General features: G+C 39.3%; 1 protein-coding gene across 3 annotated transcripts in view; it reads right to left on the bottom strand.

Annotated features, from left to right (window-relative positions):
• CDIN1 (CDAN1 interacting nuclease 1) overlaps positions 1-21,664 on the bottom strand; it is a 229,099-nt gene extending 207,435 nt beyond the window's left edge. Inside the window, exon 1 of one of the 3 annotated variants that reach the window (XM_043471410.1) lies at positions 21,300-21,664. In XM_043471410.1, the coding sequence (XP_043327345.1) occupies positions 21,300-21,400 (101 nt within the window). In that variant the 5' untranslated portion in view covers positions 21,401-21,664. The remainder of the gene's footprint in view (positions 1-21,299) is intronic. The other 2 variants (XM_043471411.1, XM_043471409.1) reach the window with 2 other exon arrangements.
• Positions 21,665-27,092: the final 5,428 nt, after the last annotated feature.

The following is a 27,092-nucleotide window of genomic DNA, read 5'->3' as shown; positions in this document are numbered from 1 at the left end:
GGAAAAGGCTGGGGAGAGAAGGAAGGAATTAGGAGTCAAATCATAAACCCTCTTAAAAAAAAAAAAACGAGCTTTTTTTTAACATTAACAAGATGCCAACACTGCTCAAAGTATTTGTCGTTTGCACATGATTCTGCCTGAGTGTCCTTTTCAATCAGCTCTCCTAACTGCCAGCATGGTCTTCCCCCTTTCTTGTGCAGGCAAAAGTCCATGCCTTAGAACACTTGAAGAAGCAGCGCGTGGAGTATGGAAACTCAATTTTCTTCATTAAATCTACTGAAGCAGATATTAAAAATGCATTTAATATACTGGCGATGGTTGGTGGGCACCGCTGACTGTGACAGGCCAGTTACTGATGAAGTGCTGTCAGAGGGCCTTCTCAGCAGGCGCCTGGGTCTCGGGCTGCTGAAGGACAGCAATATCTTCCCCTGTGTGTGAGCTCTATTCATCTCCCAAGTATTTACTAAATCACCGGCCTCTGCACACACAGCCCACGTTTCAGCGTATGCTAACAAATGATGGATGGCCTCGTCAATTCGTTATGTCCTGAAAGCATGCTTTCCTGCCATTCCAATCATCAAACCTCAGCGCTCCAGAGCTGATCAGTCCCAGGGAATATATTCTGCAGGCTCGATTAAAAGAGGAGAAGTTCTTTCCCTTAGAAGTCTCTGACACTCTCCCCCTGACTGTTTGTTGTTTCAACCAATTATTTGGGCAGAATATTCACTAAGTGTTCACACAACATATCTGCTGGCAGGTTTTTTCCTGGTGCTTTGCTAAGATGCAGTTTCATCTGTGACAAAACCGTTGAGGTAGTCACTAGTGAAATTTATGTTTTCAAACATATTTTTCTTCTATACATGGCAGGCAAAACCTTAAAAATAGTTTATATCATATTATATTTTAACGTAAATGCATTAGCAGTTGCATCTCAAAGAAAGTTTCAAGGGAATAACCAGTCTCTAAATTGATTAAACCTTTTAAGACAATAATTCATGAGAGTTCTCTTAATTATAATCTAGATAAAGGCACAGCATACTTAAAAATTCTTCTGACAGTTCCAAAGTTAGATGACAAAAGTTCAACTTGTCAAAGAAATAAACCCTCTTCAAAGAAGATGTATTTTCAGTTCCAAGGTTATATATGTCAGTTGTCTTTTCTATAAGCCAGAAGAACATTTTTATTTTTAGCTAAGGCTTATCTACAGAGCAGGAAATAATAGCACACTCATGCCTTTCACTCAGAAACAGTAAACTTTATAAAAACAGACAAACTTACCACAGCTAAACAGATAGCTGAGCTTTGAGGAAATGGGATGGCATTAAAAAGCTACACAACTAGCTATAAATAAGCTCCTGGAAATGCTTAAAATTGAAAAAAAAAAAAAGGTGCCAGACTCCCATTTGGCCAATAGCTACGTAAGCTCTGAAGTACCCACAATCAGCATAAGTTCTGCCACGCTGCCCTGCCATTCACCTCAACCTTGACCTCAAGATTAAGCTCACTTTTATTGCGCACAAAGGTCACCTGTATTAGGTCAAAATTCAAAGTCCCTTGTCAGAAAAGGTTGATATATTCCAACCTTTCCTTCTCCATGCATCAAATTTTTCATGGTAAAGTCATATTCAGCAGACAGTATATTCAGCAATTTATTGTGCCAGTGTAATACAGTGCGGAATACAATTGTCCAAAAAGCCAGCACATGAATAAAATATTTTTCATGAAAATGCACCAAATCTAGTCTCCTTACACACCTTTAACATGAAAACTGAGTCTTGTTTCCACGCTTCACAAGAGTTATATGGAAAATAATTGTCCTCAAAATACAATCTATAGTATAGTTATGACTTTTACTTCCATCTTTGGCTACAGGCATCTATTTTTCAGAGTTTTTCTATTCACTCAGAGTTTTTAAGTATTATTATTTTTTAAAGCATGAAGATCTCTAACCAGTTTTAATAATTTTATTCCAATCTGGCCTAAGCAGTTTAAACGAAGCATATCAAAAGCTGCAAGCCTCTGTGACTGAGAACTTGGAAGATATGCTCTCTGATAAAATAGAAAAAGGGTTTCCCTGGTGGGCCATTGGTTAAGACTCCACGCTTCCAATGCAGGGGAACATGAGTTCGATCCCTGGTTGGGGAACATGAGTTTGATCCCTGGTTGGGGAACAAAGATCCCACATGCTGTGGCAGAGCAGCCAATAAATAAATAAATAAAATATAATAGCAAAGGAAGGGCAAGAATTACTATATTGCCCAACTGATTATTACTGCAACTATATGATCAGCAGAACTGCACAAATATGATAAATTAAGCAAATTCTTTGCAGCAGCATTCCAGAACACTTTGTAATTAATTATAAGCAAAGCCTTAAGAAACAATAAATCAATTTTCTTTAAAAAAGCTTCTATAATTTCTTTGTGTTTACCACAAGGTCTTTTCATAAACAGTACTGGCATCACGAATAGATTTTCAATTGTTTAAAAACACTAGTTCTTCTAAGTTATTAATCTTTATATTAAACACTGAAATCAACATTCACACTCATGTGATGACCTAGAGCATCCAACAAACTCTGCATGCCCTGGAAGACTTTCACTTGAACTCATGTAATTACTGGACCCAAATGACTTTCTGGTACAAAAGCCTGACTCCAAAACTGATATTCACACAAATATCTTTCATAAATTCATAACCACTCTATTATCAAGATGAAGTAAACATAAAAGAGCTTCCAGAATATGAGGTGGGGGGTGTTTCTGAGAAAAGTAATTATAAGGACATACTTTTCTAAAATTTTCAGGCTTCATCAGCCATCATGGATGAACCTAGAGACTCTCATACAGAGTGAAGTAAGTCAGAAAGAGAAAAACACATACCATATAATATCACTTATATATGGGATCTAGAAAAATGATACAGATGAATTTATTCACAAAGCAGAAAGAGATACAGACATAGAGAAGAAACACATGGACACCAAGGGGGTAAAGGGAGGCTGGAATGAATTGGGAGACAGAGACTGACATAAACATGCCACTGATACTGTGTAGATAACAGTTAACTGATAAGAAACTACTATGGGTTTTCCCAGGCGGCACTAGTGGTAAAGAATGTACCAGCCCATAAGAGATGGGCGTTCAGCCCCTGGGTCAGGAAGATCCCCTTGAGTAGGAAATGGCAATCCACTCCAGTACTCTTGCCTGGAAAATTCCACAGGTGCCTAGCAGGCTACAGTCCACGGGGCTTAAAAGAACTGGATATGACTGAATGACAGTACACACACACACAAGAACCTACTATACAGCTCAGGGAACTCTACTCAAAGCTCTGTGGTGACCTAACTGGGAAGGGAATCCAGAAAAGAGGGCATATACATATATATGTGTGTGCATATAAATATATTACATATATATATATATATATATATAGTATAGCTGACTCACTTTGCTGCACAGCAGAAAGAACACAAGGTTGTAAAATAACTACACTCCAATAAAAATTTAAAAAATAAAAGTATCAGGTTTTAACATTTCCAGTTATTTTGTCTTAGGCAGTGATCATGTTACACGACCGTTTCCTAAGTGGGAGGAATCAATCTAAACCTTGAGATGCCCATTTTGCCACCAATGCAAAAACACATCATGGTTGCCAGTATCAGCTAAGGACTATATTTTCACCCTAATTTGCTAAAAGCTGGTTTCCTATTATCCTGGGAGTTAAAGAAAAACACTTTGGAAATCAAGAAAATAAGAAGAGTGGTTTAGACAAAATCTTTTCAGTTTCTAACACTGAGTCTATTATAACCACAGATACTATCACAACACACTAACAAAGTAATGCTCAAAATTCTCCAAGTGAGGCTTCAATAGTACGTGAACCAAGAACTTCCAGATGTACAAGTTGGATTTAGAAAAAGCAGAGGAACCAGAGATCAAATTGTCAACATCTGTTGGATCACAGAAAAAGCAAGAAAGTTCCAGAAAAACATCTACTGCTTTATTGACTACGCCAAAGCCTTTGACTGTGTGGATCACAATAAACTGTGGAAAATTCTTAAAGAGATGGGAATACCAGACCACCTAACCTGCCTCCTGAGAAAACTGTATGCAGGTTCAGAAGCAACAGTTAGAACCAGACATGGAACAACAGACTGGTTCCAAATTGGGAAAGGAGTATGTCGCCCTGCTTATTTAACTTTTATGAGGAGTATATCATGCGAAATGCCAGGCTGGATGAAGCACAAACTGGAAGCAAGATTGCCAGGAGAAATATCAATAACCTCATATATGCAAATAACACCACCCTTATGGCAGAAAGAGAAAAGGAACTTAAAAGCCTCTTGATGAAAGAGCAGAGTGAAAAAAACTGGCTTAAAACTCAACATTAGAAAAACTAAGATCATGGCATTCGGTCCCATCACTTCATGGCAAATAGACAGGGAAACAGTGGAAACAGTGACAGACTTTATTTTCTCGGGTTCCAAAATCACTGCAGATGGTGACTGCAGCCATGAAATTAAAAGACACTTGCTCCTTGGAAGAAAAGCTATGACAAACCTAGACAGCATATTAAAAAGCAGAGACATTACTTTGCCAACAAAGGTCCATCTAGTTAAAGCTATGGTTTTTCCAGTCGTCATGTATGGATGTGAGAGTTGGACTATAAAGAAAGCTGAGTGCCAAAGAATTGATGCTCTTGAACTGTGTGGTGTTAGAGAAAACTCTTGAGAGTCCTTCGGACTGCAACGAGATCAAACCAGTAAATCCTAAAGGAAATCAACACTGAATATTCATTGGAAAAACTGATGTTGAAGCTGAAGCTCCAACACTTTGGCCACCTGATGCGAAGAACTGACTCATTGGAAAAGACCCTGAGGCTGGGCAAGACTGAAGGCAGGAGGAGAAGGGGATGACTGAGGATGAGATGGTTGGATGGAATCAGTGACTTGATGGACATGAGTTTGAGCAAGCTCTAGGAGCTGGTGATGGACAAGGAAGCCTGCCATGTTGCAGTCCATGGGGTCACAAAGCGTCAGACATGACTGAGCAACTGAACTGAACTGAACTGAATCATTGCAACAAGCATCCTTAAATCAACAATGATAACAGTAAGAGCAGCAGCAAAATTAATTTGACACAGTATCAGGAACTGCCTAATCATTTCTCATGTACTAACTTAGGTCAAGTTTCTAAGAATCCTGTTTTATAAACAAGGACACTGAGGCACCAACGTCACCAGCAAGTAAGTCATGAAGCCAGAATTCAGCTGTCTATTTCCAAAGCCAAGTTTTTTAAACCAATGTAAAACAACTGCCTCTACAACAAAAAACTGAATGGCCTCCTGGAGTTCACAATAATAGGGTTTTGCTTCCTATCGATTTATACAATAATTAACCATAAACAGAGAGAGCTAAATAAACCACCCAAGGTCAATCACAAGCCATGACAACTCTGCCAAACTCAATACCACCGGGCCAGACCACAGGTGTGGGCCCACCCCCACACAGAATATGTATGTTCTGAAATACACATATGCTTGCTTAATGTTGATTTTATTTTCAAATAAAACTTCTGTTTTAGTTGTATGCTATCATGTTATTTTATTACTGATACTTTGGACTTTGAAAAGAAATACTCACATCTGAACATGTGATAATTAAGGCTTTACAAAACTGTACTAAATCAAATGGTAATCAATTGGCTATCTCCCCCCTCCCATTCCATTGTTTTTCATTACAACTGCAGAGATGTTTATTTTCCTTTTTATACTGGAGTAATTGCCAAGTGAACAGGTAACAACTAAGCTTGAAGTCTGTCTTAAAATAATTTCTGACATGATAAACCCTTAGGTATACCATGGGAGCATTTCTAAATTCCTATAGAATGAATAATCACTAAATTTAGTCAATGACTCTATTCTGAAAGGGGTTAATTTTCCTAAATGAGACATGTATATAGATTTTGTTTTATAACCAAGCAGCATTTTTTTTTAGGTCTGCTCAATCAAATGTCCGTTACAATATGATTCATAGCACCTACAATGTGCTAGGTACTGACTGGAATTCTAGTTCCCATAATAACCATGGTGGGGGAAAAAATTATGTATCCTCTGTTCGGATCCCCCCCAAAAAAAAAGCCAAGGGTGGAGGTGAGGGGGAAGAAAGTTCAACATTCACAAAAATATTATAATTTATAAGAATCGATGAGGTACAGATGTATGTGTTAGGAGTTCTTTCTAGGAAAAAAGCTATAAAAGTCACAGTAAACTGGGTAAAGAAAATTCTAGGAAAGATATGCAACAGGGCCATAATGTGTAATGCAAAGGTCTCAAACTGCTGATGGCATGCAGTGGTGCAGAGGCTTAAGAAGTGCCTTATATAGGATAGCTAGCTGCTGGGAAGCTGCTTACGGAGTGTAGCATTGGGAGTTCAGCTTGGTGCTCTGTAATGATATGGAGAGGAGGGAGACAGAAAGAGGTTCAAGAAGGAGGGGATATATACGTACACACACGCACACATAGCTGATTCATTGTGTGAACTAACACAAATAACACAAATAGCAAAAACTAACACAATATTGTAAAGCAACTATACCCCAATGAAAAACAAAATAAATGTCTTTGGTGAAACGGGGGAGAGATTGGGTAAGCTGAGGTTTGCACAGTAGCCAATTTCAGTGGTGTCAACACTCCCATGATGGCTGATGCAAGGTCACATTGTACACAGAGGAGAAAAGATACTTGCAATTCACTCTCACAAGCTGGAAGCCAGCACCCATGGGCTGCAGGCCAAATTCAGCCCACAGACTTAGTCTGTTTGGCCAGGAAACTGTTGGCCCACAGAGTGCTTTTTCAAAATTCAAACAAATTGACAAGATTTAAAATTCAGGATTTTTTTCTCCCCCCCACCGAAAAATCAGATCGAGCTGCGTTCTAGAGAACAGAAGCCCTGGCAGTCTTGGGCCCACATTCCGACACAGCAGCAGAGGGCTGGCTGAGGCTGCGGCTGCCCTGTCCATGCACACGACTGTCCCTTCACTTCGCCACCACCCCAGCCAGGCCAGCGCCACTCCTTCATTCCTTGCTGATACTAGCCTGGCCCGCCAGACTTCCAGGGCAGTCGGCGATCTTTAACTAAAGAGTATGAAAGGAGAGTTTTGCCTCCAGATGTGTAATTCTGGTCAAACTCTCCGCAGTTTCTGCCTCTCTTAACACTAACCGATTTGACTAGACGATCTCTAGTTATGATCTCAGTCCAACACTCTCTAAGTCACTGCATCTGAAATAATGAGAGAGTTATGCAGATCCCTCAGGAGAAGCGTTTGTGATCAGCAAGTGACCAGCTCTAAACATGCCCACCAAAATGCAAATAAAAATTCAAAATGCATGCATGCTTGGTTGCTCAGCTGCATTCAACTTTTTATGACCCCGTGGACTGTAGCCCACCAAGCTCCTCTGTCCATGGGATTCCAGCAAGAATACTGGAGTGGGTTGCCATGCCCTCTTCCAGGGGACCTTCCCGACCCAGGAATCAAACCTGAATCTCCTGCATTGGCAGGCAGATTCTTTTACCACTGAGCAAACTGGGAAGCCCAAAAATGTTACGAACTGGACGTTAAATGTATTTTTATAATAATATATATTTTAGCTGCCCTCAGGAAGTAAAAATTTAGATAATGTTAGCTGCATCAGTTAAGAAATGATGTTTGTGAACTATATGTTACATCTAGGTTACAAGGGTCTGTGAAGTCTTCAATGTTACACAACCAAGAGTCTCTCTTACAAGCCCCAATCCATTTAGTGTCTTAGCTAAATTCACTGGGGATATAAGAGAGACTCTTGAAGTGTAAGTGAATTTCAAATTTTATTAGCTTTCTCTACCAACAGTATCAGCAAAAACAAACAGCAGTGTAACATACCTTAAACAAAAGATGGTATCAGCTAGAAAGAGTTTTAGACAGAAGCAAAAAATCAAGGTAAAAAAAAATCACCAGTCTAATTTCATGTATGATTGTAGTAAGACGCATTTAAATGATGCTTTACTCTCCCACATTCCAGCTACGAAAGAGGTCACCTACAAAGAGCCTTAGCCCGCCACAAGTCTTAGACACCATCTCACAAGTTATGGAATCTTTGGGGGCTAAGCTGTGGCCCCAGCTCAAGTGACAAACCACAAAGCGTTTCACCCTGCATTTCTATGTGTCCTGAAGCTGGAGCTGGGGACCCACAGCAGTCTTAAATGAAACACACCCATTTCTGACTTGTTGAGAGTGATCACAAATATCCATGACAAACACTGATCCCTAAACTTGCTGAGGGTCAATCTGAGTTTTCCATGACCCTAGGCCGATGTCGGGAGCAGCAAGTCAGTTAGCTGAGAAGTGAGTTTAACTTAATTAAAAAGTATATCACAAACTTTAGAGACCTTTGCCATCCTATGCAGTGCCAGCAGTGTATTCAGGGATTTTCAAAAGTTGTAAATGATAACTCTTCTAAATATCAAGAGTTAATAACACTTGTAAATATCAAGCGTCTGCTATGCCTATTTCCTAAAACAGAATAAATACAAGATCCGAGTTTATTTCTCACCTTTTCTTAGGCCTGAAGCAAAGGACAGGTCTAACAATAACCAAAAGATTGAAAATAAACACATGAGTTATGTTGGAAGGAGTGAAAATGCACCACCTATTTTAAGTCTCAGACTGGTAAAATGACTACTGCTCCCAGGACACTCACTCACTCATGACTATAGTCGTGCCTGACTCTTTGCGACCCCATGGACTATACAGTCCATGGAATTTTCCAGGCCAGAATATTGGAGTGAAGGGCCTTTCCCTTCTCCAGGGGATCTTCCCAACCCAGGGATAGAACCCAGGTCTCCTGCATTGCGGGCGGATTCTTTACCAGCTGAATCACAAGGGAAGCCCAAGACAACCTAAGAAATAGCCTGAGCTTCACACAGAATTGCCCCATTTCCCATAAGTCAGCATTCAGCCAATGAAAGACCCAGTGCTTACGTATTATACTGAACATCAGTATCAAGACACATGAATTCACCGTACTTTTTCCTCTACTTGTATTGCTTTGTTTCAAAATATTTATTCCCATGGTGTTGAAGTTATTTCTCTAAGTTTAACCAATTTCAAACATTTTTAGCAACTGAATATCAATGTTTAAAACACATTAAAAAAAAAAAAGTCCTGAGATATTTTAACATTTTACTTTGGATGGAAAATTACAGAGCTCTTGGTTATTTTAATGAGACTGTAGGTTTTATCGGGTCACAGTTTGAACACACTAGGTTAAAACACAAAAACAAAAAACTTATTTGCTGTCTTGAAGGCACAGAAAAGATCACACCTCAGTAAAGGGAAGGCACTTGAAAAAGCTGACACTGTCAACTGTATCACTGTTCTTTGGCAAAAAGGAAATTTTGGTTCATAAGGAAGCATTCAGTTCAGTTCAGTTCAGTTCAGTTGCTCAGTCGTGTCCGACTCTTTGCGACCCCATGAATCGGCAGCACACCAGGCCTCCCTGTCCATCACCAGCTTCCAGAGTTTACTCAAACTCATGCCCATCGAGTTAACTCTTAAATATGTTATCAAGATGCCTCCTGAAAGCTAGGGGTGGAGAAAAGAAAGAAAAGTAGAGGCAAGAATAAGTTCCCCAAAGTGGCCAGAATAGGGCTGGATTCATGACCACCCATGTGCCATCATTAATCCATCATGCACAGGTAGCTCCATGCTGGTTTCAAACCCATGGACCAAACCATCCTGGATGAAGCTGTCTGTCTGCTCCCCTAAGAAACGGAGACTTGTCATTCAGTGAGAAACTGTGGCCAAGCACCTTTCCTGTGTTCATCATAGTACACCAGCTCTTCAAAGAGGCAATGTGAAACCAGAATGTCTAAAACAAACACTTGAAGACATTTCCCTTCAAGAAAAAGACAACCAAAAATAAAAGAAAGGAAAATTTATCCTTTCCCTGTCTCCCACATGATTTTCATACCAGTACATGACTTTAATATATTAAGGTCACTTTTCATGCTTACTCTGAAGAAGGGTTTTTATATCGGTTGTTTGCTTTTTTAAGGAAAATTCAACCAATATGGCAAAATTGCAGAAAATGTGTAATAAAAACATAATGGGAAATTCAGTCAACATTTGTTGAAAGTCAAATAATAAAACATTATTACCCTATACATCTATTGAACATTTTTCTCCTAGGGAAATATATAATTCCTTTTTATTGTACCAGCAAACATTCCAGGATCAGTTATTACTTAGTAGACTGAAGTCGGATGCCTGAATATAGACTTAAAAATGAAGTCAATAATCTAATAACATAAAAGTCTCCCCCTCAAACTAATAAGAAATATTGTCAGCATATAGGTTCCTCTCTGGATAACACTATATGAGGTTTTCTTCGAATACTCCTTTGCAGGAATTCAAGTTCATATCACTTTTACAACTATGCACATGTAGAGGGGCACAAATACCTGATAAAAGTTAAGCACTTTTTTCAGAAACTGATGACACCATATGCTTAACAAAATAGGCTTCCAGAAGTCTTTTTCCCTGACAGATCAGTTGGTAAAGAATCCACCTGCAATGCAGGAGTGAAAGTGAAAGCGAAGTCGCTCGGTCGTGTCTGACTCTTTGCGACCCCATGGACTGTAGCCTACCAGGATCCTCAGTCCATGGGATTTTCCAGGCAAGAGTACTGGCATGGGTTGCCATTTCCTTCTCCAGGGGATCTTCCCGACCCAGGGAGACCGGGGTTCAATTCCTGGGTCGGAAAGATCCGCTGAAGAAGGGATAGGCTACCCCCACTCCAGTATTCTTGGGCTTCCCTTGTGGCTCAGCTGGTAAAGAATCTACCTGCAATGTGGAAGACCTGGGTTCAATCCCTGGGTTGGGAACATTCCCTGGAGAAGGGAAAGGCTACCTAGTCCAGAGTGACTTTCACTTTCACTTTTTCATAAATACAACAACAAAATAAAAACTTTACATCTTACAGAGTAAAAAAGCATGTTTTTAAAGATGACTAAAGGAAACACATAAAATAATCATATTGTTAGGCCAATTTCTTTCCCAATTTGCACTAATGATCAATATAGAAATATTCCTACTAAATATAAGTATTATTTTTGAAAGTCATATAAATTAGTTACATTTCCTTGGCAAAAACACTAGAAGAATTTCCAGTTCAATAAAAGGCTGATGTTTTCTCCCTTTATGAGCTATTCTCACTCATGACTCTGGAACTCAGGTACACCATAACATTATCAGGAGTATAGAAAATTGACCACCAATTGAGTACCAACTTTCAATTCAATTGAGAGAACAAGGTCAATAGAAACAATCTTCCAATTTCAGCAAACCAAGCCCTGTAATAGTAATTATAACTTCAATAAGTGAAAGTGAAAATCACTCAGTCGTGTCCCAGTCTTTGTGATACCATGGACTGTAGCTTGCCAGGGTCTTCTGTCTATGGAATTCTCCAGACAAGAATAATGGAGGGGGTAGCCATTCCTTTCTTCAGGGGATCTTCCCAACTCAGGGGTTGAGCCCAGGTCTCCCGCATTACAAGCAGATTCTTTACAGTCTGAGCCACCAGGGAAGCCCATACCTTCAATGTGCTACTATCATTCTAAAAGTCAGTGACTGTAGGTTTAAAAGTTATTGTTGTTGTTGTTTTTTTAATGGTATTACATATTGCTATGAAAGATATAAGGCAAGTTTCTGATATATGAGCCATAGTCAACTAATGATCAAATCTATGTGTTCAAAGGCACACAATCAATTGATTTATATTAAAGCAAATTTACATCTTCTATATTTCAAAAGTTACTAGCTAGACATTTCTTCTACTGTAGGCCATTTACTAAATTCTAATAATAACAGTAATCATACTTGCTGCTGCTGCTAAGTCGCTTCAGTCATGTCCGACTCTGTGACCCCATGGACTGCAGCCTACCAGGCTCCTCTGCTCATGGGATTTTCCAGGCAAGAGAACTGGGGTGGGTTGCCATTGCCTTCTCCAAGTAATCATACTTAGCATCTATTAAATACTTACTAGAACCTCTCTACTATACTAAGTGTTTCTGTTTCACATGCCTTATTTCACTTAATCCTCACAACAGCCTTAAGGAATTGAAGAGGGAGAGGAAGAATCTGGACTCAGACCCTGCCTGGGTTTGAATCCTGTTTCTCTTACTTCCCAGCTGTGGAGCTTTATTCCTCCTTTTACAGATGGGCTTCCCTGGTGGCTCAGCGGTAAAGAATTGGCCTGCAATGCAGAAGACCTGCAGAAGATGCGGGTTTGATCCCTGGAGAAGATCCCCTGGAGAAGGAAACAGCAACCCGCTCCAGAATTCTTGCCTGGAAAGCCCCATGGGCAGAGAGGAGCCTGGCGGGTTACAGTCCTTGGGGCTGCAAAGAGTCAGACCGAGTGACTAAACAACAACAACTATGACTCAGATAAAAAGAGGCAGAGCCCAGTCATTTCCCAAGAACAAATTGTTACAGGAAGCAAAAAGAATGAAATACAAGATTTCCTATGGGAAAAGTTGACAGGTTAAAATGCATGGGGAAGGGGAAAAGAGGAACGGAGTCTTCAGAAAAGGACAACTATAACCAACCAATAGTAGCATCAAATGAAGCTAGGTGACTTAGTAGCTCAGTCGTGTCCGACTCTGTGTGACCCCATGGACTGTAGCCCTCCAGGCTCTTCTATCCATGAAATTTTCCAGGCAAGAGTACTGGAGTGGGTTGCCATTCCCTTCAAGGAATCTTTCTGATCCAGGGATGGAATCTAGATCTCGCGCATTGCAGGCAGATTCTTTATCATCTGAGCCACCAGGGAAGCCCCCAAACAAATGCAAAAGCTAAGTAAAATGATTGTTCTTGCCTCAAGCAAGTCCTTTCACTCCTCCATTCCTAACCAGACTAGACCCCTAAGTCCACTACCAAGAACTACTAAGTTCAATATTGGCAAATACACAAGTAGAGCCAGCCTTAACTCCAGTTCTCAGAGTTTAGTGAAGATCTCAAGAAAATAATCCAAGTATATATGTTTAAGAACAGGGAGCCCAACCAAATTTTAACTATTTCTTTAGAGATTTCTCTAGGAAGAGCCTCATAAAAGCGAATGACTGCCTATACCGTGAAAGCAGACCAAGGCCAAAAAAAAAAAATAAAAAGAGCTTAGAAATGTGGTAGGCATCATTAGAAAAACCTGTGCAAGGATTCCTAAGAGAAAAAATACAGAAACAAGTAAAGACACTTATTTGCTTAGAGTTTGACTTATGACTCATTAGAATAGGAATCAATAGTAACCAAATAACTAATGCATAACAAAGGAACTCAGGAAAAAATTAAATTGTGCAAAAGGGCAGTTTACCAACAAAAGAACAAAGTTGTATCTCCTCTAAGAATTCATCTTGACTAGCCATATCTGAACTAACTGTACAACAATATTTTAGTTTCCAACATTCTATGATTCTAATAATTTATAGTTATTAGATATGTCTTGGACTCCTCAGACCACAGGTTATTCAAAATTAATTACTATATTATCCTTTCTGCTTTCTAAAAACTATCCAAATAGTGCCACAAACAGCACACAGCGAGTGTAAATAAACTGCAACGACTGGTGAAAATCATGGGCTGACTATAGGACAGACTGTTTTACATAAAATGTGGTAGAAAACAATACTAGTTGAAAGAGTACTCCAGTAAGAGAATGAGAAAATCACCAATGGGCAATACCCATAGTAACTATTTCATATAAGAACCATTGATGGGTGCTAAAATCAGTGGGGGAAAGTGTAAGGTGAGAAAGAGGGTAGTAGCAGAGACTCAAAGGATATCCTCACAAGGCAATTATTGGAAAAAGGACATTAGTAACTTTACAGTGGAGAAACATAGCAGACATCACCTCTTAACCAAGCGAATAAGTTTAACCCTCTGCAACAAGACATACAAAGTCTGGTCCCCCGGATAACATACCCTGAGAAGGGCAACATCACTTCTAGGACATTCTTGCCAAAAATGTTTACCTTCATCTAATCATGAGAAAACATTAAACATAAACTTAGGGACATTCAACAAAATAACTTAAACTCTTCAAAAGTGACAGTATCATAAAAGATAAAAAAAAAAATAGTAAGGAACAGTCACAGGATGAAGAAGACCACAAAGACATGACAACTAATCTCATGTGTGATCCTGAAATAGAAAAGAGACATTAGTCAAAAACAAAACAAAACAACTAGCAAAGTTCAAAACAGGTCTGTAAATTACTTGACTATATTGCATTAAAACCAATTTCCTGATTTTGACAATTGTATGGTGGTTATGTTATGTAAGATGTTAACATTAGGGGAACCTGAGGGAAGGATATATGGTTATTCTCTATAATATTTCTCCAACTTTTCTGTAAGTTAAAATTTCAAAATAAGATAAATATATAGGGGCTGGGGGCTTCTGCCTGAGTAAGGAAGTCCAGGAATAAGATTGAGAGATGCAGATAAAGGACTACATCCTCAGCCAGTACTTAGATGCAGTGTGTCCTATGTTCTTGGGGTCAAAGGGCCCATTTACTGTAAAACTGCAAAATAGAATAGAATAAGGGTGAGTTTGGGAGTTGAAAAAATATTAGACATCACAAAATTCTACTCCACTTTAAACTGAAGGATTCTGCAACCAGAGTGGTTAAGGAGACAGCCCAAGTTTAATGCAGTGACTTGGAAAACATAAATTTGTAATTTCATGAAAACAAAGAGGCCATGGAGAATGATGTTACAAAACAGAAGCCAAAGTGCAAAATAAAAGTTGGGTTTGGGGAAAATGAAACTACATATTTACCTTTGGGCATATACTAAAAGAAACTCCACCTGGAAAGATTAAAGAGTTAAGAATAAGAAAGCAAGCCATAAAGAACCTAGAAGAAAATTTAGGTGAAAAATTTACTTTTCATATCTTAGGACAGAAAAGCATAAATTTAAAGTTAAGAATATAAAAAAATAATAATATTTAAAAGTACAACAATTGGTAAAATATCTGCAATAAAAATATGACATGTAAAGCACCAACACCCTTAACACGTGCAGATCAATAAATAATAAAAAAACCAGTAGACAGTAAGAACAAACACGCTGATGGAAAATTAGGAAAAGGACATCAGGCAAGTAATTCAAGACAATAAACAAGGGGGAAATATAGAATGCATTAAAAAAATGCAAATTATGTAAATTATCAAAAAATGTAAATTATGAGATGTCATTCTTGATCCATCGTACTAAAAACAAAATGATGACTCTCTTCAATACCGACAAAAGTTACAGAAATGGATACTATACACTGTGAACTGTTAGGAATTGGATTAACATAATCTTTTTGATAGTAATTTGTCAATAAACATCAAAATCCTTCAAAATATAAATATCCTTTAGTTTGAAACTGCTAACAGTTGTTAAAGTGAGGCTGATGGACCCCTAGAGTCCCTGAGACTCTCTCAAAGGTCTAGAAGGTCAAAACTATTTTTACAGAAATGGTAAGACTTGATTTGCCTTTTCTTCTGTGTGACATTAGAACTGATGGTGCAAAAAGAATGGTGGCTAAAACTGCCAGCTCCTGAGCACAAACCAAGGCTGGACACAACTGGCCTAGGAGTCTCATGCTTGCAGGAAGAAAGAAAGCCAGTTTCACATAAGAATATCTTAAGATTCACTTATTAATTTTATTAACTCTCAACCCTAGATACACATTCTCTTAACATTCTGTATAACAAAATAAGAGGTAAACCAGAAGCATGTCTACTGCATATCGAAGCATGATGACTATCTGAAGGGGAAGCATTTGTATGACTGTTTCAGAGCTGAACTAGGTGCCCTTTCCATGGAACACCAATTCTTCTTGGATGAATGATGAACAAACTACGATTATTCACATTTGGGGATCTGGCAGACATTTTCTCAAAAATAAACAACATGAGCCTATCACTTCAAGAGAAACAACCAATAGTATTTGCTGCCAACAAAAAAACTGAGCTTTCAAGGGGAAAATCAAATATTGGAAAACTCTGCATCCATCACCGTAAGTGTTACAGCTTCAAATCCTACAGACTTTTCTGATGAGATGAGTGGGGATATCAACAAATGTGATTGTTTTTGATGCTGTGTAATGAAAGGTGACAACATTTAGAAGATCTGCATAACTCACAACCAGTATTTTGCAAATGAACAATGAATGATGATAAGAACTATGCATGGATGAAAGATCCACTCAAAGTTCAAGACTGGCCAAAAAGTTCTATAATACGGCTTCACTTTCCACATTGCAATTAACTTCTAAGAAAATACCACTTGTTGGGTATTATATAGTAACAAAAATACTTTTCCCTTTTCCAACTACAATTTTTGTCTAAGGCCAGAATTTCTTCATATTCTTTTATCAAGATAGCATATCACAGGTTGAATGCCAAAGCAGACAGATCTTGTTTCTATTAAGACAAATCTTGTTTCTATTAAGACAAGTAGTAAAGAGATTTGCAAAAGTGTAAAACAAGCCCATTTTTTCTCATTAGCTTTTTGAAATTATGGTTATTAGTCTTTAAAATAAGCAATTTAAAAAATTTCTCAGGTTTAATTTACATTTTGGTAAATATCAACAGATAAAACCCATGTAAACAAAAGTTTTCTGGGGTCCTCAGTACCTTTTTAGAGTTTGAAGAGACCAAAAGTTTGAAAACTGATGATATGGTCATTCCCAATTCCTGAGACTCTAAAGTATTAACAGGAAAACAAGCAGACTTGGCATGATATAAATACAGAAATAGGACACCTTATCTTTGACAAAGGAGGCAAGAATATACAATGGAAAAAAGACAACCTCTTTAACAAGTGGTGCTGGGAAAACTGGTCAACCACTTGTAAAAGAATGAAACTAGAACACTTTCTAACACCATACACAAAAATAAACTCAAAATGGATTAAAGATCTAAATGTAAGACCAGAAACTATAAAACTCCTAGAGGAGAACATAGGCAAAACACTCTCTGACATAAATCACAGCAAGATCCTCTATGACCCACCTCCCCCAGAGTAACGGAAATAAAAGCAAAAATAAACAAATGGGACCTAATTAAATTTAAAAGCTTTTGTACAACAAAGGAAACTATAAGCAAGGTGAAAAGACAGCCTTCAGAATGGGAGAAAATAACAGCAAATGAAGAAACAGACAAAGGATTAATCTCAAAAATATACAAGCAATTCCTGCAGCTCAATTCCAGAAAAATAAATGACCCAATCAAAAAATGGGCCAAAGAACTAAACAGACATTTCTCCAAAGAAGACATACAGATGGCTAACAAACACATGAAAAGATGCTCAACATCACTCATTATCAGAGAAACGAAAATCAAAACCTCAATGAGATACCATTACACGCCAGTCAGGATGGCTGCTATCCAAAACTCTACAAGCAATAAATGCTGGAGAGGGTGTGGAGAAAAGGGAACCCTCTTACACTGTTGGTGGGAATGCAAACTAGTACAGCCACTATGGAGAACAGTGTGGAGATTCCTTAAAAAACTGGAAATAGAACTGCCATATGACCCAGCAACCCCACTCCTGGGCATACACACCGAGGAAACCAGATCTGAAAGAGACACGTGCACCCCAATGTTCATCGCAGCACTGTTTATAATAGCCAGGACATGGAAGCAACCTAGATGCCCATCAGCAGACGAATGGATAAGAAAGCTGTGGTACAAATACACAATGGAATATTACTCAGCCATTAAAAAGAATACATTTGAATCAGTTCTAACGAGATGGATAAAACTGGAGCCCATTATACAGAGTGAAGTAAGCCAGAAAGATAAAGACCAATACAGTATACTAACGCATATATATGGAATTTAGAAAGATGGTAACGATAACCCTATATGCAAGACAGAAAAAGAGACACAGATGTATAGAACAGACTTTTGGACTCTATGGGAGAAGACGAGGGTGGGATGTTTCGAGAGAACAGCATCGAAACATGTATATTATCAAGTGTGAAACAGATCGCCAGTCCAGGTTGGATGCATGAGACAAGTGCTCGGGGCTGGTGCACTGGGAAGACCCAGAGGGATGGGATGTGGAAGGAGGTGGGAGGGGGTTCAGGATGGGGAACACATGTAAATCCATGGCTGATTCATGTCAATGTATGGCAAAAACCACTACAATATTGTAAAGGAATTAGCCTCCAACTAATAAAAATAATTGGGGGAAAAAAATAAATACAGAAATAGTATCAGAAAATTAGAAAAGCAAAACTCTTGATGTCCAGCAAGTACATCTAGAATGTGGATATTATTAGTTACTTGAAATAAATTATAAGGAATTTTTAAAGACAAGAAATGCTTACAATATGTTAAATGAGAAAAACAGGACCTATAAACTATACTAGCAGAGAAAGTATTGCACAGAAAAAAAAGACTAGAAATATTTTTAAAATATATTAACAGAAATTTTCAGAGCTGAAAGATTATGAATATTTTTTTATTCTCTTTACTGAGCATGTACTACTTTTAAAATCAGCAAAGTAAAAATTTTCAGCAATTTTTAAAAGCATTTCAGTACTTTGATTATTTTCAGAATTCAATCTAGGTGAACATCACACAAAAAAAATTATTGCTGCTGTTATTAATATTAAAATTAATTAAGGTGGCTTAGTATAGAACTCTGAACTGAAAGTCATGAAACCTGTATTCTAGACACTTTTGAGCCATCCAGTATCTCCAGGCTTTTTGACAAGTCACTTAACTTCTTTGAACCACCAGAAATTATCTCTGAGGTCCTTACTTGACTAATCCTCAGGTAAAATGAACTGTCAAATCTAAAGGTTGTTCGAGTCCTAATCTAAAGGTTGTTGCATCCAACACCTAAAGTAAAACAGTGCTATAGTGCAAACTGTGAGGCCAACTCTCAAATTACACACTTTATGGAATTCCTACCCATGCTGCTCTTCAATTCCTTCTGCAGATTGGTAGGACAGCTCTCTCAATAAACTTTCCAGTAAAAGAAGAGTTAGTTATACCCTAAATGGTATTTGAAAGAAGCAAAAATATTTGGAGATCCATATATCATATGCCATATCTCAAAAAAGGCATATGAGAATAGGCAAGACATGTGGTGTCCCAAAGGAATGGGAGTCTTTCGTAAATGGACTTCATCAATGCACACATGTAGAATCGAGAAAAATGGTACTGATGAACCTACTTCCAGGGCAGGAAGAGAGACGCAGACACAGAGAACAGACTTGTAGGCACAGGGAGGGGAATGAGAGGGTGGGGTGAACTGAGAGAGCAGCACTGACATAGACGCGATCATGTGTAAAATAGCTAGCTACTGGGAAGCTGCTATATAACACAGGGAGCCCAACCCAGCACTCAGTGAGGAAGTAGAGGGGTAGGATGGGGACGGGTGGAAGAGAGGCTATATATGTATACATATAGCTGGTTCATGTTTTTATAAAGCAAAAACACAACACTGTAAAGCAATTACATTCCAATTTTTAAAAAAATGACATAAAATCTTAATAAAAGTAAGAAGAGGTTACCTCTAAAGGAGAGGAGAAGGTATTTGCTATGGAAAAGAAAGAAAAAGAATGAGGCAGAGAGGAAGAGAAGAGAGCAAAAGAGAGAAGCAAAAATACAGTGCTAATATAAGGACGTAACAAGGGCAGAATTATCTAAGTGCATGATGTATCTTAAAATTGCCCAGAAAAATCTATCTATTCCCTGACCAGCCTTCACCCATTCTAACTCTGTCAATTTTGTTCCTTGTTAGCAAATCTGATAAAAATCTTTAAGACTATAAAAGGATAAATTAAATCTGGATAATATTCAAAAGAGATCCCTTCATTTTACAGGTTAGGAAAACTGAGTCCTTCAAGGAAAAAACTGAGTCATAAAAGACCTTAAATTTGTACATTACTAATGCCAATTATCCAATAATCTCTCTGCTAGAAAACACTTCCTTGATGATGTCAAAGACAAGGAAGCTCATGGTGTTCAGTGCCACAGAGTAAAATGGAATAAATTTAGATTTGGCTTTAAAACAGAATAAAGGTAAACAAACATTCTATACTTTAAACATGGGACAAGTACCCCTTCTGGTCCTGGATTGGTTCTTTGTGTAATGTCAGGGCCTCAGTTTATACATCTTTAAAATGAGGAAATCTATGGCATATAGTTGCTAAAGTCCCTTCTTAGAAAGTTGGATAAACCTAAAAATCATTGGAAAAAAGACATGCACAGGGAGAAGGGAAGTATGAAATACACCTGGAATGTGTATCCAATGTTGTTACTGTTCACTCAGTCGTGTCCGACTCTTTGCAACCCCGTGGACTGCAGCACGCCAGGCTTCCCTGTCCTTCACCATCTCCTGGAACTTGCTCAAACTCATGTCCGTTGAACTGGTGATGTGATTCAACCATCTCATCCTCTATTATCCCCGCTCTCGTCCTCTGCCATCCCCCATCTGCGCATCCACATGGTTGCCTGACGCAACAGTAGAATCCGTAGGGTACCAGTGTCTGACCAGCTTGGAACACTTGAGGTCACTTTGTTGCAGTAGAGAGCCACAGTCAACCAGAAAAGTCCCCTTTAGGCTGTACTCTCCTTTGTTTCCAGAGGCCAATTAAAAGTGTCCTCCATTTTCATCTTTTGAATCTACAATTCATATTTCCACTTTGAGAGGGCCCTGCCACCTGTCATTCATTCCTAGAATCTGTCAATTAACCACTCAAGGGTGAAGAATCCGCCTACCAATGCAGGAGATGCAGTTCGATCCCTGGGAGGGGAAGATCCCCTGGAGAAGGAAATAACAACCCACGCCAGTACTCTTGCCTGGAGAATTCCCTGGACAGAGAAGCCTGGCGGACTACACAGTCCATAGGGTTGCAAAGAGGAGGACACAACTTAGCAACTAAACAACAATAACAAATTTATGCAGCACCTACTTATGTGCACCCATCAACTAGCAAAACCCAAGTTTTCAACAAACATTTGTTGATTTGAACTTAATTGCATGGCCCTGGAAGGCTGCCTGGGATTCAGCCACTAAGGCTCTCCTATAAGGCTGGTCAAAGAAGAAACCTTTTTCAGCATCCCTGATCTAACACCTGACACTCGTGTTCCTCCCCAGTTTTGTGTGACACGTGTTCCTAAGCACCGGCTGGGCTGCCAGGCACGGCTGCTGCAGGGAAAAGGGCTCTGTGAGGGGCGAGGTGGGCACTTACCTGGGGAACCTCTGCTTCAGCTTCCTCAGGCTCTGCCTGGTAGGCGGTACAGACACTAGGCACTGGGCTATCTCGTCGTACTGGGCTTTGGTCAGTATCATGTTGGGCCAGGGACAGGGAGATGACAAGGGAAAGGAAAAAGGACACCCTGGTCTCGAGCAGTCTTGCTGTTGACAGACGAGGGTGCGGACACAGCAGCACAGCGCGGTGTCCCCGACTTCCTGGGCCCCTAACCCCCTGCAACCCTGGGTGCACAAGCCAAGACTTCACCAGGCACCTCCGCGGCGGGAGGCGGGCTGTAGACAGACTGCCCTTTCTTGGCTTTCTGAGCAGCCGCAGTGGGCCCAGCCGAAGGCAGCCAGCCGCCATGTCAGTTAAGGGCAAGCCAACCAGGAAGTAACGGCCGCAGGCAGAGGTGGCGCCTAAATCTCTAAGGGGAGGTCCCTGGGCATGGCCCACCTGGGATTAACGTGGGAAGCTCTTGGCTTTAATGCCTTCTCTGTTGCCAGAAGCCAGGGAGTCCTGGCGCATCGATCAGGCAGCAGGGCACACACGAGTCCGGGAATGCGACTGCCTGGGCGCGCGATTTGAACACGCTTCCAACGCTTCCAAACGCGCACGTTTAACCCCAGCTCCAATCGGAGATAGGCCTGCAAAGAAACACGCCTTCTCTCAGCGAAAGACTCTTTGCGCCCTGGAAGCCTGAGAAGAGGAGCTGTAAAACCGCAAACCCACTAAGATCGCCATAGAGTTAACAGCTTGGCTTGTGTTGAGGGAAGTAAAAAAAAACTTGTGCAGCTCGCGAGGAACACAGTTTTGGCCCTGCTGGGAAAGAGACTAGAAAACAAAAGCCACATCATCAAACAGTAAAGAATATGACTGCAGTATTCAAACAGTAGTGAATATGACATTCACTCCTCACAATTAGGGGCTCAAGAAATGAAATCATTTCTTATTCATTTGCGAATTCCCAGTTCTCAAAAAATAGTAGAAAGTGTAGTCGCTCAGTTGTGTCCAACTCTTTGGGACCCTATGGACTGTAGCCCAACAGGCTCCTCTGTCCATGGGATTCTCCAGGCAAGAATACTCCTTCTCCAGGGGATTTTCCCAACCCAGGGATCAAACCCAGGTCTCCGCATTGCAGGCAGATTCTTTATCAGCTGAGCCACCAGGGAAGCGTCCCCACCCCCACAAAAAATAGTAGGTGTTCAGTAAATATTTGGAGAAATAAGTCAGTGGAAGAATTTTTCTGCTTTGTATTTGTTTTGTGGGTGGATCTCAGCTTGCCCGAGGCCACTGATTAGGACATTAGCCCCTCCTTTAATCCATTTAAAATAAATAAATCTACTTGGTTCTTAGAAGGCCATGTGCTATGTTTGTTTTCAAATTTTAACATTTTATATGAAAAAGTGTTTAGATATTATAGAATGTGAAAGTGGTTATTTTGTTGTTCTTTTTTAAAATCTGGAATAAGACCTGGGTTAGAAGTTTAGCTTAGATATGCCTCCTTAGATAAATTCTTTACACTGTCTAAGCCTCAATTCCTTTGTCTGTAAAACTGATTTTTAATTCATGGGGTTATTGGTAAGATTAAATAAGATAGTACAATGAATGGATTCCTTAGCTTCCAGCAGATAGTCTATGGAAGATAAATAGCCTGTATAAGACAGTTGTTCAGCAGCTTAGTCATGTCCAACTCTTTGTGACCCAATGGACTGCAGCACGCCAGGCTTCCCTGTCCTTCACCATCTCCCTGAGCCTGCTCAAACTCATGCCCATTGAGTCGGTGATGCCATCCAACCATCTTGTCCTCTGTCGTCCCCTTCTCCTGCCTTCAATCTTTCCCAGCATCAGGGTCTTTTCCAATGAGTCTACTTATTGTATAAGACTGCTTGATGATAATAGGTCAGGGCACTTACCAGGTGTTGTTTGCTCCCCACACTTTGACTCATTTGATCCCTATAATTTCCTAGGAGGCAGATACTATTGCCATTCTCCTCCTCCTCCACCTCTCCTCCTCCTCCTCCCTTTTGTGCAGGGTGAATAAACTGAGGCATGAAAAGGGTAAGTAACCTCCCAGAGGTCATGAGAATGAGCAAGCAGCAGGGGTAATTTAAACTCCTGAAATTTGGTTCCAGGATCTGTGCTCATGCCAACCCTCAGTAATGCTTAATTACTACACCAAAGAAAGAAAGGGAAAAAAAAGTCACACTCTCTTAGGCCAAAGGTTAAGGGTTTTTTTGTTTTTTTTTTGAAAGGAGACAATGAATATTTCAAAGAATCTTTTAGTCCAAATTTCAGAAAAGCTTCATCACTTTATTTTGCCAGGCGTCTCAAAGTCCCATATCAACAGTGGATCCTGAATTCAGCAACCATAGATTCTTTTGAATATTTACATCAGAATGTTTCCTTCCCATATGCTTTGCATCTAGCTCTGGTTGTGTGACATTAGTACATAACTATTTATTTATGGCAGCATGGCCTGGAGTTGCCACCTGGCTAGTTTGTTGCTGACCCTGCCATGACTCTCACATGAAAGCTAGCTGACGATAAGCAGACACCACTTGATCCCCCATTCCTTTCTCCTTCCCCACTTCACTCTTCAATTCACAGCCAACAGATTTTTATAGAAAACATCAGTTCAAGGATGTTTGCACTGGATTATTTTTTATAGTAACTCTTCTCTCTGGCTCTTGTCCTGCACGCACCCTCACAACCCTAAAGGAAAAGGCCAGGTTTGTTTTTCTGTTTTTATTTTTAACGTGCTGGCAGTTTACAATTTTGACCCAAATCCAGTAGATTGTTTAGAGTTAGCGCCAGGGGAAAAAGCACAGTGATGTTACTGTTTTCGTTGGCAATGACAGTAGTGTTGTTTATTAAGCATAAAATAGAAGCAAAGCAGAAACGTGATGGTTGCCATGTAGGTGTTTCTTATTTTCTTTGAACGTGAGCTAGTTGGAGTAAGCCAATTATTTGAGACACGTTTTCTCCCTCTTTTGCCCCATCCCTTGAAATCCATTGTGACCCCCATCTGCTCTTCTTCCTTCTAGAGCAGTCTCCATGCCTGCAGTTGCCCCACTCTCTCTCAGTCTGTCGCTAATACCAACCATTTTCTACTAAGTAGGGTCATGAAACGAAAACAAAACCAAATAAAAAACCCAAAGAGCTGGCTACCTGTTTAAAATCAGCCATAAATTGTGTGACCTTGAGCAAGTGACAGCCTCTCTGATCCTGAATGTCCTCCATGTAACCCTAAGAAATGGAACTTTATAGTTCTGAGAGGGAGAAAGAATCTACAAATATTTTTAAAAAGTGTAGGAAATCATAATAAGAAAATATGTCAAAATGAGGACTAATACAGCTCTCTGGAAGATGGTACTGAGTCAACAGCTTGACCAGATTTCCTTCTGCCAATTCAGGACCATGTGAATAACGAACAATTTTAAAGGAGTGTGGGGTTTGCCAGGGAGGTGACAGAAGGTCATTTCAAGAAGAGTGCAAAACACAATGGACTAAAAATAAGAATGAGCCAAGTCACGCGCATGGGAAAGTTATTCTGGCTGGAGCAAGGAGTTCTAGGCAGAGTGCAAACGATTTGAAGAAGCTTCACTTTGGAAAGAAACATGTTTTTAAACAGTCTGTTGTTGAATCTGCCAAATCTAATGCATGTTTTTAAAAGTAAATACTGATATATTATCTTTATTATATTTTAAAACCTGATTATATTCACGGAAATTTGTTAAAATCATCTCACTGATTACTTTAAAGAAAAATTAGTGAAGTTTACTAACTAAATAAAGAAGGCGCTTATTATTTAAGCACCTAGTCTGCTCAAACATTGTCCCATTCGCCCCTGATTTATAGTTTAGGAAACTGAGGGTCAAAGGGAGTAAAGGACTTGCTTAATGTGTCTAGTTAAGTTGCAAAACTATGATTTGGACCCAAGTTAGTCCAACTATAAAACCTCATTTTCTCCATCATATTGTACTAGAATTCAAAAATGAAAACCTCTTTGGTTGAGATATCCTCAATTAATCATTTATGCTTTGAAATAACCAGCTACTTTCTTTGGCCACAACCAATGCCTGCTGAAGAGGCAGTGACCTTCAGTATTGACATTTAGACACTTGAAAAAAATTGTCTGGCCTCTTTGACTAGAAGAGACAGCATATATTTTTGTCTTTGCCTTATGAAGTACCATCTAAAGTGATGCATCTTTTGAAACAAAAGTTTCCATCTTTATACTTGCCACCAAGTCATTTTATCTTGTGTGTGTGTGTGTGTGTGTGTGTGTGTGGGTGTGAGCTGCTCAGTAGTGTCTGACTCTTTGTGACCCCCTGTTCTGTAGCTCTCAGGCTCCTCTGTCCATGGAATTCTGTAGGCAAGAATACTGGAGGGGGTAGCCATTCTCTTCTTCAGGGGGTCTTCCTGACCCAGGTGGGGATTGAACCCCAGTCTCCCACATTGCAGGCAAATTCTTTACCATCTGAATCACTGAGGAAGCCCCATTTTATCATAGTCCCCAAATAATACAGATGTTTAGTAAACAATAAAGATCAGAATAATGCAGTTATTGAGGGTCAGAGCAATCACTCAATTTAAGGAATTGAGGAAAACCAAAGGAAACATAGAGAAAGACATATCACACCATGATGATGGAGCAGTTACACCAAATAGTCCTAAGACCAAAAATCACATATTGATTGCTCATGCAAGTCAATGATGAATGAACTCCTAGCCTGTCAAGTGAAGTGGCCAGATTCCAGAGACAGGTTACATGTTGAAGGGGTTATTCACCAATGACCTATAACAAAACTAAAACTGTGTCCCATGTGCACATAATTTAGAAGGGCACTTCCCAGGTCTTACTTACTCAATAATTCTAAGAGCCAGTGTTGTGGGGGGTACTTACCAAGGGTAGGCATCATACTAAGCACCTTACATATATCTATTTTCACTTCATTCTCAAATCCAGTCTCAAGAGGTAAGTGCTATCATTAAATCCATTTTATAGGTGAGAAGCCTTAGGCTTACAGAGGTGGTTTCCATGTAACTCCTCAAATATTTTATGACATTCTAGAATAGTGCTTCTCACAGTATCTGTGTTGAGGGCCTAGTTTTCCCCAGATTTGTCATAGACAAATACTTCTGTAAAATAAGGTAAAAAACTGAATTACTTTCAAAATAAAATTTAAAAAGACAAAAACATAAATGGAAGTCCCCAATTTGTTACTATGAGATTCAGCAGACATGTAATTACTGTCAGATCAATACAAAAAGTTCCATTTCTATAGTTGTCATATCAAGAAAAGTAAGAAAAAGTTTGAGGATCAGCACTGGTTTGCTGATCATATTGTGATTAGAACTGTGCCAGGACCTTTAGAAGTCCAGAGTGTAAGCCAGATATGTGTAAAGCCTAGGACATCATACTTTCATGTATTCTTAGCTAGAAGAGAAGTATAGCGTGTTTCTTTAGACTTCTAAGTACAGTCATCATTATTTTTGCCTTTATTCTACTTTATTTAAGTCTTCTAAGTGATGTATATTCATTAAAATCAGCAGTACAAATTCTTACAGGCTACTTCATACATATCCTATAAAGTTAACATCATGTGTTTTTATAGCATAAAACCTAATTTGTTCTTTATATTATAAACTCATCAATCAGAGCTCATATAACTCTTCAATTCAGCATTACACATGGAACACTATTGGCACATGATAAAGACTATTAATTGGCATTTACACGTTTCTTGTTACCACATTTGACAAGGATTAGAAGCAAAAGTAGTA

Source organism: Cervus canadensis, chromosome 6 (assembly GCF_019320065.1).
Source record: "Cervus canadensis isolate Bull #8, Minnesota chromosome 6, ASM1932006v1, whole genome shotgun sequence".
NCBI lineage: Eukaryota > Metazoa > Chordata > Mammalia > Artiodactyla > Cervidae > Cervus > Cervus canadensis.
This window is presented reverse-complemented; position numbering and strand designations above follow the sequence as displayed.